General features: G+C 45.8%; 1 protein-coding gene and 2 long non-coding RNA genes across 6 annotated transcripts in view; 2 read left to right on the top strand and 1 right to left on the bottom strand.

The window, feature by feature from the left end:
- Positions 1-10,973, top strand: part of LOC142009134 (uncharacterized) — an 85,446-nt gene extending 74,473 nt beyond the window's left edge. For 2 of the 3 annotated variants that reach the window (XR_012644355.1, XR_012644354.1), the window contains one exon: positions 7,782-8,744. This is a non-coding gene — a long non-coding RNA (uncharacterized LOC142009134). Of the gene's footprint in view, positions 1-7,781; positions 8,745-10,179 lie in introns of those variants that run through there. The other variant, XR_012644356.1, reaches the window with a different exon arrangement.
- A 44-nt stretch (positions 10,974-11,017) lies between these two features.
- LOC142008434 (uncharacterized) lies at positions 11,018-18,043 on the bottom strand. Its single transcript, XR_012644143.1, has 4 exons — positions 15,921-18,043; positions 15,307-15,392; positions 13,219-13,371; positions 11,018-11,675 (listed from the first exon to the last, which is right to left on the bottom strand). It is a non-coding gene; the product is annotated as an uncharacterized LOC142008434 (long non-coding RNA).
- A 205-nt stretch (positions 18,044-18,248) lies between these two features.
- The window catches only part of FAM91A1 (family with sequence similarity 91 member A1), a 65,282-nt gene continuing 60,434 nt past the window's right edge, over positions 18,249-23,096 (top strand). For both annotated transcript variants that reach the window (XM_074986691.1, XM_074986692.1), the window contains exon 1: positions 18,249-18,388. In XM_074986691.1, coding sequence (XP_074842792.1) covers positions 18,317-18,388 — 72 coding nt within the window. In that variant the 5' untranslated portion in view covers positions 18,249-18,316. The remainder of the gene's footprint in view (positions 18,389-23,096) is intronic.

Here is a 23,096-nt window from a genome sequence, read left to right as displayed (position 1 = left end):
ACTTGCAGCTCCCATTGACGTTCTTAGCAAAATACAGACTCATAGAAAGACAGGGCGGGAAAGGACCTCAGGAAGTTGTCTAGCCCATCCCGTCACCATACTGAGGCAGGAATACCTCTAGGTCAGAGGTTCTCAAACTTCATTGCATGGAGCCCACTTTCTGATAACAAAAATTATCATATGATCCCCAAGGTGGCATATGTGTGTGTTGTGGTGGAGATGGGCTTTCGGGCTTGGTGTTTGGGCTTTGACCCCAGTATCCCCCATATGTCTAATTCCAGCTCAAGCAACCCCATTAAACAGGGTTACTCATGACTCACAAAGTGAAAACTGCTTCTCTTGGTGAACCCTAGCAAGATTTTTTCCAGGCTGTTCTTAAAAATCTCTGATGATTGGGACTCGGTAACCTCCCTTGGTAATCTTTTCCAGTTCTTAACTATGTCTATAGATAGAGACTCCACCTTACTGTACTATTCAACTTAAATCTCCTATTCTGCATATTAAGCTGATTACTTCTTGTCCTACCTTCAGTAGGCAGTGCTTAAACATGCATTTAGATGGCTAATATTGGAAATCTGAGCATGGAAATTTCAGCCAAAATTCTGTCAGTCAAAACCTTACAGTAATTCTAAGACGTTTCAATTTATGGATTTGATTCAGGTCCTGTTGAGTACAGTGCCATACTCAAAGCACTTGTAAATTACTACTTAGTCACCTAAAGACAAATTTAGCCAAAGTTTGAAACTGTTGGCCTCTATCATCGGATGTGTTGGCCTACATCCCTATGGAGTTCTTTTAGTGTCCAGAAAGTACATACACAAGCTCATAGGGTTAAAATGAGCTTTTCCTTAACACTTCCTTTGTGGAGTATTTTTTTAAGTTCTACAGTATCCCATCTATTTAACTGAGTTATACTCACTACTAAACCAATCAGAACCTGAATAATACCTACTGTTTTACACAGACATGCAATGACGTGAAAATGATCACAAACACAACAAAACCACAATACATATAAAAGCATACTTCTAATCTGAAATCCTTATTGACATACGTATCATTGCATTTAAACTGATGGTGCACAAATACAATCCAAATGAAATAATTACTTACATGGAAGTTGCCCATTTTTGAATGTGTGGAGGATACCACTGCTTTGTTGTTCAATAAGATAAGTATTTGCAAAAGTCGAGTTTTATTATAGTTTCTACATAGTATCCCCGCCCTGAGAGTTCCTGGATTAATAAATAACTTTTGACATTATCGTAATATGAGTTATTTATAGATGGGGGTTGTGTGCATCTATCTAATGTAGCAGTTAATCCTGCAAGGGGCACAAGTTTGGATGTGGCTTGCAGCAGGGAATCAGCACTATATGGGATTGAGCCATCAGTCATACCATTTAAAAATTAGTATCAGAGGTAGCTGTGTTAGCTGTGCTTTTTTGTTTCATTTAAAAATTATTATTTAAAATATATAATTATGGTAATTGCCAATATGTACTTTCTAAACATTTAAATAAGGATGATCCGTGCTGTCAATTCACAGTGGGTTTGACCAGTGTTCCGTGTAAACTGAGTACTCGGGCAGTTGCCCAGGAGAGATTCGAGGTTGCCCAGCTGATTAGCTGAGCATCCCCAGCCACCCACATGTGTTGCTATTGGTGGTGCACAGCCACACATGCCTTGGTGCACATAACAGAATTTATTCTGCCCATGGATGGAGAAAAATAGAGGGAACATTGGGTCTGACCCATTGAAATGCACAGCATCTTTAGCTTAAATCATGACCCATGATCCTAGATCATAAACGCTTTGGGGGGCAATTCTGTATAGCACCTAGTACTATGGAGCTCTGGTCCATGACTGGGGCTCCTAGGCACCACAGTCATACAAACACACTTGAACTGCAGTAATATGGCAACCTTGAGAAATAGGCTATGCCGGATTATAGAATTTTCCGCACCCTGTGTGATCGCAATAGTGAAGAGCACTGGCGGTGGGAGTGCAGAGCCTGCGAGGGAGGAACAGTGCATGAGTGCTCTGGGGTGGAGATGAGGGGTTTGAGAGGGCCTCCAGGCCTGCACCTTGCTGCACTGCCATTCCCGCAGCCAGGAGAGAAAGGGAAGCAGTAGCACTCAGAACCACTTCATCCTCCCCTGCCAGGATCCAAGCCATGGGTGTTCTCAGATTACAGAAACCCATATTACAGAGGTTCAAATGTAATACAATTGCTGGATCAGGCCCCATCTGAGGATAGCTATATAAGCAGAAAGAAATTGGAGGTAAGGAACAATAAGGCAGTTAATATAAATTAATTTGCATTTACAATAGTTCTAAAAAAATCCAAGTGATTGATTTAAGATACAGGACATCCTAAAATAACAACCAAACCCAAATTCAGTGCATGTACAGAGAATGTATTACAGGCTTTAGCAGTATCATTGGGAACATCAGTATTTATTTGCTATTCAGTGTGGTCATTCTTAAATACCAGGACATGTTTTAAAGATTTAATCAGCTACCATTGCACTGCGACACATTCTGTAAAGACTTTAACCATGTTTGAATACACTCAAAAAGTTAACAGTAAACTGTGACAGTGAACATTTGTGTCCAGAATTTAATAAATTGTGGCAATTCATCTTTCAAGGTATGCACCAGATTGTAATACATTTTCCTCTTTGTTAATTTCAAAGGACACCTTGAACACTTGGCATTGCATGAGCAATTTAGCAGCTCTCTACTTCTGCCACAATATTTTCGAGAGCTCCTCCCAAAGTGAGCCAGCACCCAGTAAGTGGGGGAGCACTATGAGAGAGAAAAGCAAAGAACTTAATAGCTGAACTGTATGTACATGTACCAGAATTGAATACACTCACTGCACTGCTAATCGCCCCTGGGTAGGTACAGCCTAAGAGGCCATTAATTTCATTGGTGTCAGCAGAATAGTAAGTAAAATGGAGGACCAATCAGTGGATTGAATCGTACACAGCTGTATTGTGCATGCAAATATCCATTTTGAATGTGTATACATGGTATTAGTGAGCAAAATAATCCAGCTGTGCACTATACCCACAGTCATTTTGTGGATTTAGTTTATATGGGAGGTAAGGGCAATGCTTAAAAATATTGTCATGTGATTAACAAACAATAAAAGATGAAGAGATTCTAACTGGGATCCAGCACACAAGAGACTGAATCCACACTCAAGGTTCTGCAGCCAGGTCCACACAGGTGCAGTGCTCAAACTGTTGGGATGGGGGTATGGCTGCTCTTTCTATCCCCAGCCCCAATGACGGCCTGCGCCAACCAATTTCCTACTCCTATCCAGTAGCAGTGGAATGTGAAGGGCTGATGTGATTAATATAACCACTTCTACTTACCACTGATTTAATGAGACTGAGAGCAACTTGGAGTCAAGGGTCACACAGCTCCATAGAAGCTGGGCCACTTGAGATGGACATTAGAAATTCACAGCACATGAAGCTTTATAAATAGGACTCTCTACATGGCAGAAGGGGGACAACAAGGTTAGTAGGAAGTACATAAGAGGCAGAGAGCTAGCAGAAAGCAAGACCCCGAGTGAGGATGACCCCAAGGAGGGGAGAGACACACAGCTTCTTGGGCACAGAATTCATTGAAGAGACAGGCTTGAGGATTTTTGAGCAAGGAAAATGCCTGCTGTTGTTTCTTTCTACTGTATTCATGGAAACATGACTGTGCTTACATGTTTGGTTAATAAGCAGGATTGTGCTAAAGAATAAAGCAGGAGGTATAATCAATTTCTCCCTCCAAATGGAAACAACTTTTCAAGGTCCTGAATATTGGCTAATTGCACAGGCAAAGGGTCAACTTTAGTGTGACAGTGGCATAGAGTTTCAAGGCGGGAAATAATATTCCTGTTCAACCAAAGGAAAAAAATAATGGAAATTCTTGCAGAAATCAAAGATGCCCAAAATGATTTAAAACAAAATCTGGAGACTTTGCAAGAGGGAGGAGAACAAAATTTGGAGACTTCCCATAAAGCATGGAGAGAGAAAATCTCTTTGAGCAACAGCTACAAATTCTCCCGGTGGGTTGGGAGTTCCCACTGTAAAATTCCCAGGCTGGGCTGGGGAGATGAAGTGATCAGCAACTTCATGATCATGCACAAAAAGACTTTTCAGGAAATAGAGGAGATAAGGAAACTTTGGCCTGTTGGAACTTGTTAGCACAAATGAATTGAGCCAGATCTTAGGGAGCTAAACATTCAGTTTGAGAAGGAATGTATAGGATAGTGGATCACAGTGAAAGTTGGTGTCTCCATGGGGAATTAGGCCAGCTAGGCTATGGCTACACTACAGAACTGTTTGGAAATAACAGCTGATATTTCAAAATAACGTTGCTAGCATCTAAACTACGCACACACTCTTTTGAAATAAAAACAAAAAAGTGGGTGTGTTATTTTGAAATTGGTAACGCTCAACTCAGGAGGAATAATGTCTATTTTGAAACTGCTATTTTGAAATATACGCTAGTAAGCCAGAATAGCGCTATTTCAAAATAAGCCTTAATGGGCTCCAATGGCACTATTTTGAAATAGCGCTATGCGTCCAGAAATGCTATTTCAAAATAGCTACATTTTGTTCATAGTTGTGTTATTTTGAATAAGACATTTGAAATAGGTGTTTCAAAATATTTTATTTTGAAATATGGCAGCAGTGTAGCCAGAGCTCTAGAGAACTTGGTTAAATCAGGACATTTACAGCACTTTCTTCCATGTTTGTAACCCTCAGAGGCAAGAGCTTAGATTGTCCCAGCTCAGGTAATATAAGACCGCTATCTTTGAGGGGGAAACTTCCTGGGAGGCTTATTTGGCTTAATATGATGTCATAATTCAAATGATCTATGGTAGGAGAGATGAACAGAGATGTGAGTTTCTAGAAGCCAATTTGAGTGCCCCAGCTTTGTCGGTGAATAACTTGCGCACAGAGAAGAGACTGAGTTATCTACATCTGGGATTAGCTCCTGACATATGGGTTGGAGACAGCCATCAATCTGAGCAGGTCAGTGCATAACTACGGACTAAAAGGAGTGGGAAGGAAGACAGACCACCTGAACTGGCAGAGGACCCGTGGAGACTTGTTTTCTTGGCATATCCCTATGCAAATTAGCACTTCCAACATAAATTAGCAGTGTACCAGTAAATTTACCGATATGTATTTGGACTCAGACTTGCTGGTTCAGGTCAGTGAAAAGAAGCCAATGACACTTCACAAAGCTGTGAAATGCACCTCAGAACTTGAATCCTTCCTTGAGGTTGCATAGCAGAGAAAGAAACAGCTGCTGCTGAAGAAGAGGGGAGCTGGTTACCAAGAGCCCTGTAAGTACAGCTTTGTGCCTCCTATGCATTATAGAAAAGAGGATTCCAGTCTGGTTCATGTCATTTCTGAATGTTAGGAGCCACTGTTAAATTTGGTTTGTAAAACAAGTACGGGAGATTGGCAACAATGCAAACATTAGAGCAAGCTGTTCAGTTAAACGCTGATACTGTGGAAAAAAAGGCTTGGAAGGGATTGTTATCAATTTAAAGTGGATAGAACTTCACAAGTGCCTACTGAAGACAGACAGTTTCAGAAATGGGGAGACCCCAAGCTGAAGGCTCAGCACTTGGAGATACAAGAATATGCCACACATTTTCTATTTACATCTGGCTAAACAGCTCCAGATAAACAATTGTGGGAATTTGGCTATTGAATGGTAACCAGGTCTGTCAATTTCACAGGGCTACTGTCTCAGACATATCAGTTATTAGAGCAGGCATGCTAATAATTAGGGCTGGCAAAGAGTGGTCCCTCTAATTTTTTTCTATCCATGGGCAGAATAAATTTTGTTATGTGCACAAAGGCATGCGGAGATATGCACCACCAGTAGACACACACGTTGCCCACTGTGGGTGGCGATGTGCTCTCTGCTAACCAGCTGGGTGGCACCTGAATCTTTCTTGGGCAGCTGCCCAAGTGCTCAGCTTACAAGGAACACTGCTGTCAAATGATTTAAAACACTGGTCAATTAATGATTAAAAATAATGTCAATTTCTTGGGTTAAATGTGATTAATTGTCAGCTCTACTAATAATGCCAGGGAATAAGAGATCCAAAACTGAACTGGCCAGTTGGTCTCAAAAGGAGAGAGTGACTAGGGATCACATACCCATCCAAAAATCAGGGAAAGTGGGTTTGAAAATTGGACCTCTGCAATTTGAGAAAAATTCTATGTAGCTAAGACAGTGGATGAGGTAATAATCGGTTTGGCTTTTCATTATGGCTAATAATGGTATAATGAATACCAGGAAAAGTACCTTACAAGTTCAGTTTATGGAAATGCCTTCAAAAGGCATGGCCTAGACAGAACAAGTGATGTATACACAACTGGTTTGAAAGTAAACAGACTGTTCTTCTACCTCCTAGAGCAGAAACCATACTAACAATGATATGCTACACTAGCTTTCCAGCAGAGGAAGACTGGGGAGTGTTTGATACCTATTTTAAGACCAAAGGTCTTCGGGAAATCTTATTTTTTAAAATTCTTGCAGAGTTGAAGCAGGAGCAGATTCCCATTTATTTTCTCAATATTTTTGCAACCAACCAATAGTAAAAAGGAAACCACAGTTGCATATGCGAACAAGTGGACCTAGTTAGTGTCAATATATAAAGAAACTGTAAGGGAGAAAGGGGGAAGGTGAGCTCCCAGAGTTTTAACGCCCATCGGGCTCACGCAATCAGTGAGGAGAGGGTTTCCACCAATAAAAAGAAAATAGAGGTTGCATAAAGGTGTCCAGCTCCCATCTCAGACACTCACAGATGCTCAGGGTTTTCTAGAAAGTTTATTTGTAGGTTTGTCAACTTTGTGAGTTTGTTGCACAGTTTGGACAAGGAAATTTCAGTGATCAACAGAAAGGGATTTAGCATTTTCACAGTTCAAATGGCCCCGGTGACAGCACTTTTCTTAATCTACACGTTTCAGAATCACTCTCAGATTAGACATTAGATGTTAGCATTTACAGATTGGGGCTAGTATTGACAAACAAACATTACGACTGCCTGAGAAGGTACTAGAGGGACAGAATCTCAGCTGAGAATGTAGTGGTGGAAGCAGAGGTAACAAGATGTGTAATACTGATGAACTCAACAGAGCAGAATGGGTGAGGATTCTCCCATCTAGCAGACTCCACAGAATCAATAGACTCTCCAGGACCTTATTGAAAGCAGGCACTCCCAGTTGGAAAGGAAATTGGGCAAGCATTGGAAAGCTCCAAGATTCGGATGCAAGTAAAATTGATTTGGGTTGGTGATAAAAAATGTCCTGACAGAAAATCGTTATGTAAATAGCTGTGTGTATAATTTTTAACTTTTCAAATTCTTTCTTTCTGGTTGGGATATTATTCAGGGTATTGACATTTAAAACTCTATTAGGACAACTGGGCAGGGCTGAGATGCAGGGTTTTATACCAGAGTTGTTAATGGCTGTCATCAAGTGAATTTATGATGCAATTGAGACCTGCACAATGCTTTCAAAAGATGAGCTTGGAGTCTTAAATTCATAACTTTGCTAGACACTTAATAAAGACACTGGATTTATGGCTTCTGACAACAACCTGTAACCCACTGTTCCCCACTTTTGTCCTATGACTACCTGGGTACTAATTGAACACTCGAACTCAACTGGTCCCAAGGAATATGCACTGAATGCTTATGATAAAATACCAGTTTGTTCCAATATTTAGCAGTGCCATTCTTAGGATCTTTTCCAGAGATGACGAAGAATTCTGTGTTGCTTGGACTGAAGTTGGTTCAACAGAAGATATTACCTCTCCCACCGTGTCTTTTTGATACAAAGACATTCATAAGCCCGGCTAAAGCTGGTGAGTGACGGGGGGCAACAACCTTGATGGGCCCCTTGGCAAGATGCTGGGGTGGGGAGGGGAGTCCTGTTCCACAGTTTCAGAAGGGGCAGTGGCTAAGGTGGAAGCGTGGGGAGGCCAGCCCTCAGAGCCACGAGTACCGCGGCAATCCCCACTCCTGCCAGTCATCAGTGCTGTGCGGACCATGCTGTGCAGTGCTCCAGCAATGATTTAAAGGGCAGGGGTTTCAGCTGCTGCCACTGCTGCAGTATCTCTGGGCCCCAGGCAACTTCCCCCTTTGTCTCTCCCGCTCCCTGTCGGTGGGCCTGGTGAGTGTACCCTTCTTTCTGGATAAATGGAAAGAGCAATTAAGTCTTTCCATGTTAAAAACAAGAACTCCAGCCAATGGGCTGCACAAAACCAGCAGAAGTCAACAAAAGCTGTTCTGACCACCAGAAGCAGCAGCAGCAGCAGCAGCAGAAAGGATGCTTTGTGGGCACAGAACTTATTGGAGAGTCAGGCTTGAGGATTTCTGAGCCAGGAGGCTGCCTGCTGTTTGGTGTCAGCTGTTCTGGTGCAGTCTCTCTAGGCATTCGTTTTTTTCTGAACAGGTGTACTTCAATTCATCTGCAACTAGGCTTGTCCATAAACTCATAAACCCAATTTACGTTACCAACTCTTAAACTCCAGCAATTACAATCTTCTTTTGTCTCCATGCTTATTTCTCAGAGGCAGCCTGGAGTGGGGCTGCTGTGCTCTGTTACCCCACATCTTTCTGCTTCCCTTTCCTTCTCTGTTCTCCCACTTGTGTGGGTAATGAGCTCCTTCTTTTTCTACCACACACTTAGGCTGTCTCTACACTTGCCCCCAACTTGAAAGGGGGCATGGTAATCACGGCCGCAGGAGATTGCTAATGAAGTGCTGCAGTGCATATGCAGCACTTTATTAGGCTAATTTTCCCCTGCGGCATCTTCAACGTGTCAAACTTCCAAGTGGTGGCATGCGTGTAGCTGTGGACACTGCGAAGTGCCTGGGCTACTCTGAAGTCCCTTTGAGCCCACACATGCCAGCACTTCGAGGTTTGGTGCTTTCAAGTTGCTGCAGGGGGAAAATTAGCCTAATGAAGTGCTGCATATTCACGGCAGCACTTCATTAGTAGTCTCCCATGGCCCTGATTACCATGCCCCCTTTGAAGTTGGGGGCAAGTGTAGACACAGCCTTAGTGGGATTTGGCTTTAACTCAGCTTCCCTTAGTGCTTCCCACTCACCACAGTCATCTGTTTTGCAGTGTGCAGGTGGCTCTGGGACAGAGAGGGAGGAGTACGTGTGTAGGTCATCGAGTCCAGCCCCCTGCCCTCATGGCAGAACCAAATACTGTCCAGACCATCCCTGAAAGACATTTATCTAACCTGTTCTTAAATAAGTTACATATATTTGAAGTAGACTTCAAAAGACCCTACCTTCATGCGTAGCGTCTACACATGCGCCGGGGCTGGTGCCGTTGACGTGCAACGTCGAAATAGCAATGCAGCACATTGAAAGGGGCCGCCCCGGATGTGGAAAGAGAGTGTCTACACATACAAGCGTCCCCTTTCGAGATAAGGGGCCAGGAAAGGCTGCAGACGGGGTGACAGCAAGCTTCTCCTTTAAAGGGCCCCTGCCAAACACACTCGACTTGCAGAGTTGCCACAAGCCCCACAGAAAGAGTGCCCGCAGGAACGGATATAAGGCAGCAGCAGCAGCAGCTCCACGTTCTGCTGGCCACCACCAGGGGAGCAGGCACCCTGCTAGCCGCAGCATGGGTGGCTGTCCAGCAGCTGTTGGAAGGGGAGCCCTACCCAGTCCCAAACCATCGGGTCCTCCTGCCCCCTCCCCGGGTGGTGACTCTGGAGTGTCCCTACCAGCACTGAGTGGTGGGAGCAACTCATCATGGGGGAGTGGGATGATGACTGGTGGCTCCGGAACTTCTGGATGAGGTGGCAGACATTCATGGAGATCTGCCAATGGCTGACCCCTCCCTGAGACACCGGGACACCCAGATGTGGCACACCCTCCCCATGGAGAAGACTGTCGTGATAGCTGTCTGGCAGCTGGCCACTCCATACAGCTACCATTCCATGGGGCACTAATTTGGCGTGGGCAAGGCCACAGTTGGGGTCATCATGATGGAGGTAAGGAGGCCCAGGCATGCACCCACTGGCAGGTGGGGACATGGGAGGGGGGCTGGGGTGGGGGCCTGGGGTGGGCTGGGCACACGCTTCACACCCTCATAGGTCCCTATGTCCCCTCTCTGCAGGTGGTCTGTGTGCTGAACACCCTGCTCCTGCCAAGGGTCGTCCCCACTGGGGACCTGGACACAGCCATCACAGGCTTCGCTGCACTGGGGTGCCCAAATTGCTTCAGGGCCCTCAATGGGACCCACATCCCCATCTGCACCCCGGAGCACAGTGGGGGACAATTCATCAACAGGAAGGGCTACCATTCCATGGTCCTGCTGGCCATGGTGGACAGCTGGGGCCAATTCTAGGATGTGTATGTGGGCTAGCCTGGCTGCACCCATGATGCGTGGGTCTTGCACAACTCGAACCTGTGCCACTGGCTGGAGGTGGGGTCCTACATCCCCCAGAGGGAGATCCTGCTGTGGACACCACCGTGCCCCTCTGCCTGGTGGCCGACACCTCTTACCTGCTCCAGCCCTGGCTCATGCGGCCGTATATGGGCCACCTCACCACCAACCAGGAGCGGTTCAATGGATAGCTCAACCACACCTGCCAGGTGGTTGAGCGCACCTTTGGCCACCTGAAGAGGCTGTGGTGAGTCATCAATGTCCCCCAGGTCGTGGATGCCTGCTGCATACTCCACAATATCATGGAGAGTAAGGGGGAGGCCTTTGGGCATGGGTGGGCGGTTGAGGCCGGCATGTGCTACCCCAACGAGCTGCTGCCCCTAGCCCCCAGGTCCACCAAGACAGGATCCACATATGGGAGGCCCTGCGTTGGTACTTTGAGCAGAGGTCCCAGGGAGCGCTACTCTGGCCACCCCCTGCAGGCCTCTTGAACATGCCTCCCAACCCCCGCATGCTACCCCCACAATGAGCACACAACACACAGAGGTTTAGGAAAATAAAACTGTATATATATTGAAACTAGTGAACCTTTGAATAGAACTTATATTTAACAAACAACACTGATGAAAACTATTTACATGGGGGGTCAACTATTGACATGGGGGGGCACTTGGATGGCCTGGCTGTTGGCCCATCACTCTGGGGCGGTAGTAGAGGGGAGCGACCCCCTGCAGCTCTGGTTCCCACCCCCACCCCCCATCTGGGGTCCACAGCAAGGCTGGGTGGGAGCAGGGAGCATGGGCAAGTAAGGCTGTGGCTTGGCCTGGGGCCGGCGTTCAGGCCCAGAAGGCTCCTCGCTGGGGGGGGGAATGTCAGGTGGGGACACAGCAGGAGGGGCAGCAGGGAGGCCAATGGGAGGGGGCAGTCGGGCCACCAGCTCCCGGTATGAGGCTGCCAGGTTGTTGAAGGTATGCATGAATGCTGCCCAGGTTTCCCAGCGCCAGGCAACCTTCTGCTCCTCAAAGCTGAGGTGCTGCTCCACGATTTCAACCTGGTGCTGGAGGGCAGCAGCCACGAGGGGTCCCTGGCTATTCACCTCTGGCTCCGGCGAGAGTGGGCCCATTCCGGCACAGGTGGTTCCTCCCTGCGGCTGCTGCCTGCCACCTCCGGAAGGCTGTCTGGGACCATGCATGGCGCCATGCTCTCCTGGCCCTTGGATGGTGGGGCTGTTGAAACAGGGTGAAGAGAGAAAAAGGCTGTGAGTACCAAGCCCGTCGGTGCCGGGTCCCCATTCCCTGTCCCCCATCACTGGATGCGGTGGCCCTGCAGGTGGCCCCCCCGGGGGGCAAGGCACAGCGCTGTCCATGGGAGTGGGTGCTGAGAGGCACTGGCAGCTGTGCTGCTGTCCTGGGGCCGTGGTCTGTCTGGGCGGGCCAGGGTCTGCCGGGGGTGTCAGGCGCCCCTGGTTGTGTATGGTGCCCCTGACCCACGCCCCGGGGCTGTGTGCCCTGTGGGGCATGTAGCTAAGGGTCCACTGCTGTGGTCAGGGAAAGCCCGTAGGGCGGATGCCCGGCTGGAAGTGTGTGACGGCAGGTCAATGACCAGCTCCCTCTCCTCGCTGGACCACTCTGCCTCGGTACCCACCTCCGGCTGCAGCCCTGATGCGGTGGGGCTGGCCTCTGGGTCTGGGTCTGGCTCCAGCTCTGGGACCTGCTGTGGCTCCTCAGCCACAGTGTCCAGGATGGATGGCAGGGGAGGAAGTGTCCTGGGAGCCCAAGATGGCTCTGAGTTCCCAGTAATAGGGGCAAGCGACAGGGGTGGCTCCCAACCGGCTGAACGAGTCCAGAGCCCGGGTGTAACCCTGCCGCAGCTACTTGACCTTGTTGCGGACATGGGTAGGAGTGCAGGCAGGATGACCCCAGGTTGTCAGGCCATTGGCCAGCCAGGCAAAGGCGGCTGCTTTCCACCGCTTGCTCCCCACCATATGGAGCACCACCTCCTCACCCCAGAGTCCCAGCAGGTCCCAAGGAGGGACCGCACTTGCTGCTCCCCGGGTGGAGGCTTGACAGCCCTGCAATGGCTCGGAGGGGGAGCCCTGCGGGTGCTCAGGGGGCTGGCTAGTCGCCATCCCTCTCTGTCGGCTGTTGGGGGTCTGGCTGGGGCGTGCAGGGACAGCACATGCAATGGCTGCTGCCTGCACATTCTCAGCTTCCTGCCACGGGGTTTCCGTGTCTGTGGGGCTTTAAGAGTCGCCGTGTGCACAGACCATAAGCCTGGCAGGGGCTGGACAGCATATCTCCGCGTCCCAGCTGATTGCCGCCAGGCGGACACCGCTATTTCAAAGGAGTGGGATGCGGAGTGTCTACACGTGTCATTTTTTGACGTTAGATGTCGCAGTAGTACGCTATTCCCATTTTCTCCTGGGGACAGCGCTTTCAATGTCTCCGCACCTACCGTCAATTTCAACTTCAAAGTAGTGCGCAGCGTGAGTAGATGCGACGTGCGCTACTCTGAAGTTGTGCCTGCAACTTCCAAGTAGCAGGCTAGATGTAGATGCGACTTACAATTTTTTTACAGTAGGCGAAACACCACTGCTTTTTCCTGCTTCCCACCAGCTTTTGCAAACATGCAACTATTTACATATACACACCCCGTTTACACTTGCATATATACATCCAAACAACTCTTCCTATTTGCATCTCTACAAAACACAGTTTTCAGATTCCTTCATTAGGACTGATGTCCTACCATCGCACTCCTTACAAGTACCTGTGTCCATGTGTCCTGGATCTGCTTGTCCTGGTCTATGTAAGATAACAAGTCCATCTTCAGGGCAAAATGAGAATATGGCCATACTCTTGGGATCCATCTTTTTTTCATCCATCGCTGCTACTTGCTTAAAGAATTTAATGCTAAAACACCCTTCACACAATCCACAAAACATGAAAATAAAACAGAAATAATGTGCTATAAGAATGCTCAGTTCTTGGTTTCAAGAAGAGCAAATATATAACTGCTGGATGATTTACCTACTTGAAACAAATTGAATAATAAAGTCACAGGGCACAACATCACATCTGCAGACCGTAAAACACAAAAACGACTATAGCTGGGCAAAGAAAGATATTCTGTTTCACAGAGGGTCTTGATATTTTGAAATCTGGTTTCATTCTGATTTGGAAGGGATCTCCAAGATTTTGAAATTCTCTGTGAAAAGAAATGGAGCCCGGGCTCCAGATGGGGTTGGGCTGGAGTTGTGGCTTCTAATAGCCTTGAAGCCCCAACTCTGAGGCAAGTTGGCAGATGGGTGGCCAAGGAACTGAAAGCACAAGCCAGAAAAAAAACAGGCACATTTCTACAGAATCCAAAATGAAACTCAGCACATCTGAAAATTAGATGACTTTTATAAAGGAACTTAATTTTAGGCTCCCATGTTGCACAAAAATATTAAATTGATAAACGCTGCATTTTCTTTGTATAAAGTTTTATTCTTAGAGCAGGTTAAAATCTCATTCATGTTCAACTAAAGTCATTTTTGGTTTCTAATCATGGCTCTGATAGCCCCAACACATTCTTCAGAGTAGAGTGTGAAAATCATCCTCAGTGATTTGAACACAATGCCTCTAAGCAATCTAAGAGGTTTTTATATTATGCCCACCAATGTGCTGTCTGAGCTTTTGAGTTTCTAGCTGTCCAATATTTCAATGTATTTTACTAGTTATTTTCAAAGGAATAACTCATTGATGTTGGTTCACTAACATAAGAATTTGACAAAAAAAGCAGTCATGTAGTACTTTAAGACTAACAAAATAATTTATTAGGTGATGAGGTTTCGTAGGGCAAAGTCACAACTATTCGGGCACATCTGCAGAATGAACGATGAATGAAAAGTCAAGACCATGGTACTCCACTTAATGGATGGTTTGCATAGGAAAGGAAGATCCCACAGAGAATAGGTTGATGATATAGCAGATTGGTGCAGAGGTAGCCTACAGAAAGGAAGCTACTCTGCACTGGACAGGTAAAGATGGAAGGAAATAGGGAGGCATCAGACACCCACAGGCACTGAGCCCCTGGTTGTTGCTGATGATGATTTCGTGGGGCAAGCCCACTTTTTTAGATCTGGAGATAGTGCTGCATTTGACTTCAAATCAAAAGCTGAAAATTGCCATGCGTGATTATCAGGTGTGTCCTATTACTCTTATCAATAGCAAACAGAGAGTACCAGCTTAAGACTTGTACTTAGTGATGGTTTATTTATATAACAACTGGCAAGATACAAGATAAAAAGAATTGCTTTAGAGGGATAAGCGTGTATAAATGAATTTATCACAGGTACAAACCAAGAAAGCAAACCAAAAAGCTATTGAGTCTCTTTCTACTGTTACGACTTTCGTTTTCTAGCTACTATTACCACTGACCAAATATTAATATTCATGAAAAAGTAACGGTCATGCACATTAAATGGAGCACGTAATCAGTGATGCACTTCTTTCAGCATGTTCTGATTATGATTGATGCTCTGATTGTTCAAGACAATTCAAACAATACACCTTTTAGGTATATTTTAATAGTAATATAGTGCTGCTAAATAAAAAGTTAAATAGCCCTGTACTCTTATTTTCAAGAAGTTAAAAATAAGAGTACAGGACTAATTTAAACAATATATATAAGCTGCTTAAGACAAATATTACTAAACAGAAAGTTGCATCAGCCTGACTAGCATTAGCTATACAATTCTAAAGGACAGATAAAATCTTATGTATAAACTAGGTACAATGCAGCAGTTCTTGTCCAGGTCTGTTCTAAAATTCCTCATTTACAACAAAGTCTTGTCATTAGGTGCAAAGGATATACCTCAGGCATCTGTTTAGGAACGTCTGTAGCTTGTGCTTTGGAGACTTTTTAGTATGCCAGGTGTTGCATCCATACAAGAGCGCACTCTTCACATTGGTGTTGAAGATCCGCAGGAATTGGAAAAGGTACAGAGAAGGGCAACAACAATTATAAGGGTGTATGGAATGGATTTCACATGTGAAGAGATTAAAACAGTGGGGTTTTTTCATAAAAAAAGGGGGCGGGATTTAAGTAGGTACCTTAAATCATCCAGCAGTTATCTATTTGCTCTTCCCCACTCCCCGCCCCACCACTGGGTTCCCACGGCTGGAGCTGCCAGAGGGGTGGTGGCAGCTCTGGCTCCCAACCTTGCTGTGCTGTGGGGTGCGGGTGGAGTGAGGGAGTCTGCTTCCCAGCCCCATGGCAGCCTCCCTGCCCCACACTGCTGCAGGGCCAGCAGAGTCTCTGAAAAAAGGTAATCATATGCTGTACCATCGCATACTGTCACGAAAAAACCACTGGATTAAAAAGAATAGGACTTTTCAATTTGGAAAAAAGATGAGTAGAACAGATGTGACAGAAGTCTATTAAATCTGGAATGATGTGGAGAAAATGAATACAGAAGTGTTATTTACCTCTTTGTTTAACAAAAGGACCAGGAGTCACTCAATGAAATGAATAGGTAGAAAATTTAAAATAAACAGAAGGAAGTATTTCTTCACACAATGCACAGTCATCTGTGCATTGATCTCTTTGCCAAGGATGCAGCAAAGGCCAACATTGTAACAAGGTTCAAAAAAGAACTAGATAATTTCAGGTAGGACAGGTCCATCAAAGGCTATTAGCCAGGAGGGCACGGATGCAACACCATGCTCTGAGTGTCCCTAGCTTCTGTAAACCACAAGCTGGGAGTGGATGACTGGGGATGGATCACTCGATGATTCCTTGTTCTATTTATTCCCTATGAAACACCTGGAATAGCAACTGTTGGAAGACAGGATACTGGCATAGCTGGCCCATTGGTCTGATCCAATATGGACATTCTTAACTCAGGAGTATAAAAAGTAACAAAAAATTTAAATAATAAGCAATAAAAAGTTTAGTTTGGAAATCCTCTTAGATAATGACTTCTTGAGATAATGATAATAATAGTGATGATGTGAGATAATGTTGGCAAATACTGAATTTTGGCTTTTTAGGAAACATATTTATACAGGTTGAATCTCTGTAGTCTGACACCCTTGGGACCTGACCTGTGCCAAAGGAGAGAATTTGTTGTACCACAGGAGATCAGTATTGCCTAGCAGCATTATCAATACTTCCACTGCATACTGGGTTCTTTGAAGACATGTAGGGGTGAATTACATCTAGATAACAGCACAGAATGCTGAGAGACAGGATTGGTGGCTGTCAACAAACTTTATGGGACTACAGGAAATTTGGCCACACCCTGATAAGTGATTTTCTGGCTAACCAAAATCATGCTAGATTATGGATGTTACTGGGTGAGAGTTCCAGACTAAAGAGGTTCAACCTGTATAACTTTCTCAGTCACGAATTTAGCACTCTAGACTGAAATCAGTAAAATGTAGTCCAACAAAAATGGTATGGCCACTTTATTTGCTGTGCCACCAGTCTTGCATGGGGAGTGCAGTTGAGCTGAGGATGACCAGTGCTTAATTTGTAATGAAAGAACTGTCAGGGCTCAAGCAAGTTTTTTACTTTCGTAACTGATGTGGTCTCACAGCTCTGAACTTCCAAGCCTAGAGGTGCCAGGGCTTAGCCCTGGCAAGCCTAGCACAAATTAAACAGTAAGGCTGTGGCCAGCTTTTATTACATTTTTTTTCCTTTTTTGGTCCTCTGTACTTATGTCACTCTATATTGCAAATGAAACTGATCTGATGAAGTGGGTCTGTCCCAGGAAAGCTCATCACAGAATAAATTGTTCTGTCAGTCTTTAAAGTGCTACATTTCTGCTGCTTTGTTTTGTTGGAGTACAGACTAACACAGCTACCTCTCTGTTACTATTCCACAATTACAAAGTTTATTTAAATAGTCAAACATACGTGGATTATATAATCAGCAATAACTCAAATTTAACAACATAATTTAATACAGTTTGGCTACTAGAATCCAAATAGTTGGGTACGTCACTCATAAAAAGTTACAGCAAATTGGTTATGGAAAGCATATCAGTAAGTGAAAACTGACACCCCGCCCCCGAAAGCAGGCATGTAGCACATTAAAGACTAACGAAATAATTTTTAAGTGATGAGCTGTGGTGGTGCAGACCCACTTCCTCAGAACCTGGACAGAGAATTTAGGGCAAGTTGTCTGCTACCAAATGCAGTGCCTCGGGAAAGTACTGGAGATATTTTCCTGACTACCAGCACAGCTGTCTGCCGGAGCCCCAGTCAGAGCAGGTGTAAATACAGTCAGGGGAGAGCCGCCCCTGGCTGACAACCAACAGGTGGAAAGGATTCGGCGGCTCAAACAAACGCCCTGCCCGTGTCACAACTAACAGCGGCAGCGAGTCTGTGGTCCCACTTCCCCTCCCGTCTCGCCTCTGCGGTCCCTTTGCTCACGCGGGGCGCGTGCGTTAGGACGCCGATTTCCAGTTAGATGTCCAACCGAGGACTCAACCGGCACCCCCGCATGTAACCGGAGGGGTCCCCCGTCCAGCGGAACGGCCCTGGGGGTGGCGAGGCCGAGCGCCGCTGGGTTCAAATTTAGGACACCCTGACCCGAAGGAATGGGACCGCGGCTTCCGGGTTGGATCAGACACTGCGCATGAGCGGCTCCGCCCCCACAAGGGCCGGTCCCACCTTTCCCACGGTGCACGAGCCGCTGGTCACCCCCGCGCCCAACTGTTCGGGCGCTCTAGCCCGGCCAGATGCAGGAAGTGACGTAGAATGGGGGTGCTTCCGAGGGGCGTAACGCGGAAGTGGATGGAGCGGGCGGGTGGAGCCCCTCCCCCTGTCTTGGGGCTGCGAGCAAAGTGGGCGGCCGCAACCTGCCCCGGCCCCTCGCCATGAACGTAGACGTGGAGTTCCACATCCGTCACAACTACCCCTGGGCCCGCCTGCCTGCCAGCGTCCGACAGGTACCGGCAAGGCGGGGGAGAGGTGCAGCCGGGCCGGGCCGGACAAGCCCCTCTCGCGCAGCGTCCCGCTGCCACAGCGCAGGGGTGGCGGGCTGGCTCTCAAGCCCCGTCTTGCAAGCGCCTGACTGATACGAGGCGGTTGGGGGGCAGGCGGGCGGTACCAGCGCCTCTCCAGCCGCTAGTAGCCGGGGTGGGGGAGGCATAACGGTACCCAAGCCCCTCCCACTGCATCAGCCGGGTACAGGTCACCATCCTCTCTGTGCTCCAAGAGTTGGACAGGTGTCAGGACAGTGCTGTGCAGCTACTGGCGTTGCGGGGAGGGAAGGAAACCGCCAGCCACCCGTAGGGCTGGGCAGTCAGTGCCCGCAAATGGGGAAGCTTGTCCACCTCTGTCATCTTCCCATCCACGCTGCTCCATCACCAGTGTTCATCTTCCCCCTGAGGGGGATTCCCTGTGCCCCATCACCTGCTTTTCCCCTTCATATCACCCACTGGTGTTCGTTATTTGTCTCCTATGCCATCTTACAGAACCGTGTTGTCCAGCCATTTCTTAAGCAATAGCCATGTGATAGTAGTATAGTGGCTACTACTATAGCAAACTAGCCACATAAATTCTAAAAATATATTGTTCAAGACAACTAGCCACACTCAACCAGCCAAATAGCCACATGTGGCTAGTAGGTTGGACATGACAGTTATAGGATGAGCACATTCTCCCATCATCATTTCCAACAGGGGCTCTGGTGGTTCTATCACATTTTGGCCCTTAAGAAGGGGTGACCGAGGCTGTCATCCTTGTGGGACTATGAGCGTCATCTGCTTCCTGTCTTCACACTGGAGAGCTGGGGTTTATCAGATCCTAGATCAGCTTGGAAAAACTGTGTTATTCAAGCTTGTGCCCTGGGTGCTGTAAGTGCCTTGTTAATAGTGTGTGCTTCTAAAACATCTCAGCAAGTGAGGTGAAAGAGTGATTATCATCAGTACTTCCTGTTTGGTGCTTGATCACTAGGTGCTCTAGGAAAGCAGAGATGGTTTTGACATGTTAGTTTGAGAAGAATCAATCATAAGATAGTGGTGTGACGCATAGTGAAGTTTTAAGTGATTAGGAATTATTTTGTGAGGAAGGACAGATTCAGGGGATGACCCCAGCAGACCTTGTGCTGTGTATTACTAGATCAGAAGAGGCTTCAAGAATTAAGGCTTACGCTGCTCTAGTTTTCAGCGATAAGAGAAATGTCACAATTAGTCTTAAGGAAAATGAAAACCCCATGAAATTTTGATGTGTTCCATGTTTAATGGGCTCTGATAGCTCAGGTTTCAAGTCAAGAAGGAAAATCTCTTTTGATCTTAGGAGTCTTATGCTACTTCAAAGCAGAAACTGAAAATTAATTCCTTTTCTTACACAGGAGATAGGAAATAAAGGTGTTGGGAGAAAGTTGAACATTGACTGTAAACCCTGGTATATGAGTTCCTGAATGAGACTTCAATGACTAGATTGTAGCAGGAATACAAGTGATTTTATTTCTCTTTATGTGTAAAACTGAAAATGCATATTTAAATTAGACTAAATAGTCTCATGTTAATTTAAGTCTTGCTACTACATAAAACATAACTTCTACAATGCTTCTGGAAGGACACTTCCAAAAATAATTTTGAATAAAAGTATCTGTTCCTGTTAGTGAAAGTGACAGTAGTTATACTTTCTCTTCAATCTGGACATATAACATGTTGACAATTTCTGCAGTGTAATACATTTCTATTCTAGTTGCTTGTGTTTTGAAGTGGAGTGTGAATTCACTTCCCTAAAGGTTGGATCTGTGAATATTGTGCAAGTAGATGTTACCTTTGACTAAGGATCTCAAAGTGTCATGTAAAACTTAAGATTCTAAATACTTCCATGCCAAGGTATTACCTGATAATGAAATGTCACTGCTGCACAGGTGTACTGTAGCGTAGAAAAAATACCTGAAGGGTCCTCAGGGCAAACAGGTTTTATGATTAACATTAAGTAGTTACCACAGAAATTACTGTATTTTTTGTGTGTGTACAGTTTATACTGTTGTGTATCTTCTGTTTAAATGGTTACTTATTGCTGGACTTCACAAAATAGTCAATGAAAATGAAGCTGATCTAAAGTTAACATTTCTACCACAACACTAGATAAAGTTTCTGGTGCCAGACATATAACATAATCAAACTGTGAAATGGGTACCAGTTTTTATTCTGTTTGAGCATTAAAATTAGCTGATTAGATCAATCAGTTCATAACCATAGCCTTTCAAGGCTGGTGAACGTATTGTCTCTCTGAAGTAGTAACTGACCATCATTCTTTTTCCTGAGCTTCAAGTTGTTATAGTTCTGTTCCTCAGATAGTGCAGTTCTGTTAAGGAGTATGTAGCTCAGCGTTCAGGAAGACCATATTGGATGAAGAATTAACTCTTATACTTACAGAAAGAGGTCTTGAACTGAATAACTTTCCCTAAAACATAATAGAGAAATATCTACCTTTTGATCCATCCACTGTCTTACTATAAAACCCTCAAAATATTTTCCCTGTTGTTTTTTCTTTTATAGCTTCGTTTCGTTGAGCAAAATTGTAGATGTTTATGAAAGTATGTTCACTAGAATCTTTTTGTGCACCAAAATGTTTTGACTAGTTTTTTATTTTGCTTGCCTTTTTTGTATGTAATTATGTTCAGTGATAGTCTTAAGTAACTAGATAAACTGTTGTTTTAAAACAACAAGAGCTACAAAATCTTACCAAGAACATATTAGCCAGAAGTGTGTATAAAAGAAGAGGGGATGCTCAGCAAACAACACAACACCGTTTTGAGAAGTCCTGGTCCCTTGCTGTTCAGCTGCTGCACAGGGTTTCTTGATCGTTCCTGGCCCTGAATACTATCGGAAGTAGGATTTAATCTCCTGTGTTAGGCACATCAGGCTAATAGATCTGTAATGCATCTTAATCTTCATGCACTCTACCTTTTTGGAGGAGAGACGTAGTTTGTGTACGCTCTTCTTTCTGTTGTGCTATTGTCCAATTTTGTCTTGTGGTCATGTTTCTCTGTCAGTCCCCTAATGCTGCTTGCTGCAGCTTTTCGTTTTCTTCAGCAGTAACATGTGAAATGAATATCTGAGAAAGGAAGGTATTTCTTGACGGTGATACTGACCTGAGTTTCACTTTGCTGTGGGTTGGTGTGGGAGCAATTCTTTTGTGCCTACACTGGCAAAATTATAAGTGGGGAGACAATAGAGATGCATTGGGAAGGCAATGCATCAGTTTGCATTTGGTCACTTTTGGAACTTTATCTTCAATCCTAAAGGATAGTCTGATATTTTGCACTATATCTGTCTCTAATAGCAAGTTTCAAGTAAACTAAAATAAGCAGCTGTAATGGGGCCACTCATGTCACGAGTGCCTCCTAGCAGGTGTGCATTTGCTGGGGAAGTAAAATCCCATTTAATTGGGTAACTGTTTAAATGCTAGGTTCAATGGGTTAAATAGGTGTGTGCATGCGTGCGTGTGTGGCGGGCAGGGGGAGGGTGGCTGGGGAGGCTGCTCCAGCCCAGCTGGGCTGGAGCAATCCCCCAGCAGTGGACAGGGGCTGATCCGGCTGGGTTGAAGTGCCTGTACTCATGGCATGCTGTGGGAACAGAGGTGCTCTAGTGTGAGTGGCTGGGGAGGCCACTCTAGCCCAGCATGGTTGGACCAGCCCTTGTCCACAGCAGCCCGGCTGAAGCAGCTCCTATCTGTGGTGCACTTAAAACTTTTATAGTAAACTCTTTGATACCTGGCATCCATGGGACCAGAAGATTGCTGGGTATCAAATATTCTGGATAACAAAGGTATACCTAGCAATGCATAGCACTAAAGAAAAATAAGATTAGATATTAAGCAACAAACAAAAAGGTATGCAGAGTACTTATTTACCAGCAACAGTAGTATTGTACTGCAATGAGCAGAAATGGGACTCAGGTGGAAAAAGTCTCCCACTTTGTCAGCTCTGGAGGTTTAAATTAAGTGGAGTCTGCTTCTGAACTGCACCCTGGTTTGCCTATAGCTGTTTTTATTGAAGATGAAACCAGAACAGTTTAGATGGTTTTCCCCTCCCTGAAAGATCAGCTTTTGGCACATCCGTTTTATAGGAGGAAAGCAGAATCAGTGTTCAACAGCACCAGGATTGAGGAGCAATTTTGCAGATGGGTAGCAATGAAGAATATTTTCCCTGGTCTTTTTCCACAAGCATCCACATAGATTAGAAGACTGTTAACCCCTGCCAGCAGGACATGGCTTCAGCTGAGTAGCTCTGGGCAGCCTGAGTAACTCTCACTGGGTGGGAGAGCAGAGGAGCCTGTCTGGTGTACTCTGACACAGCATGGAGGGATGCAGGACAGTGCTGAGTGGGCCATCCCTCTTCCCCACCACCCTGAGGGGGGCATTGCTCTCATGCTCTGTGCATAAACACCAGCCCTGACACTGCTTCTCTGCCCTCCCGCCCAGTGTCCACTGAGCAGAGGAGATGTGGCATCAGGGCTGGGGTTTGTACACACAGTATGAGAGCAATGCCCCCCAACCCTTTGGATGGGGAGGGCAACCTGCTCATTTCTGCCCTACATCCCTCCATGCTGCGTCTGAGTGCATCTGGCAGGCTCCTCTGATCTCTCCGTGGTCCTGCTTGGTGTCCGCTAACCAGAGCTTCTTGGCTTT

Source organism: Carettochelys insculpta, chromosome 2 (assembly GCF_033958435.1).
Source record: "Carettochelys insculpta isolate YL-2023 chromosome 2, ASM3395843v1, whole genome shotgun sequence".
Lineage (NCBI taxonomy): Eukaryota > Metazoa > Chordata > Testudines > Carettochelyidae > Carettochelys > Carettochelys insculpta.
This window is presented reverse-complemented; position numbering and strand designations above follow the sequence as displayed.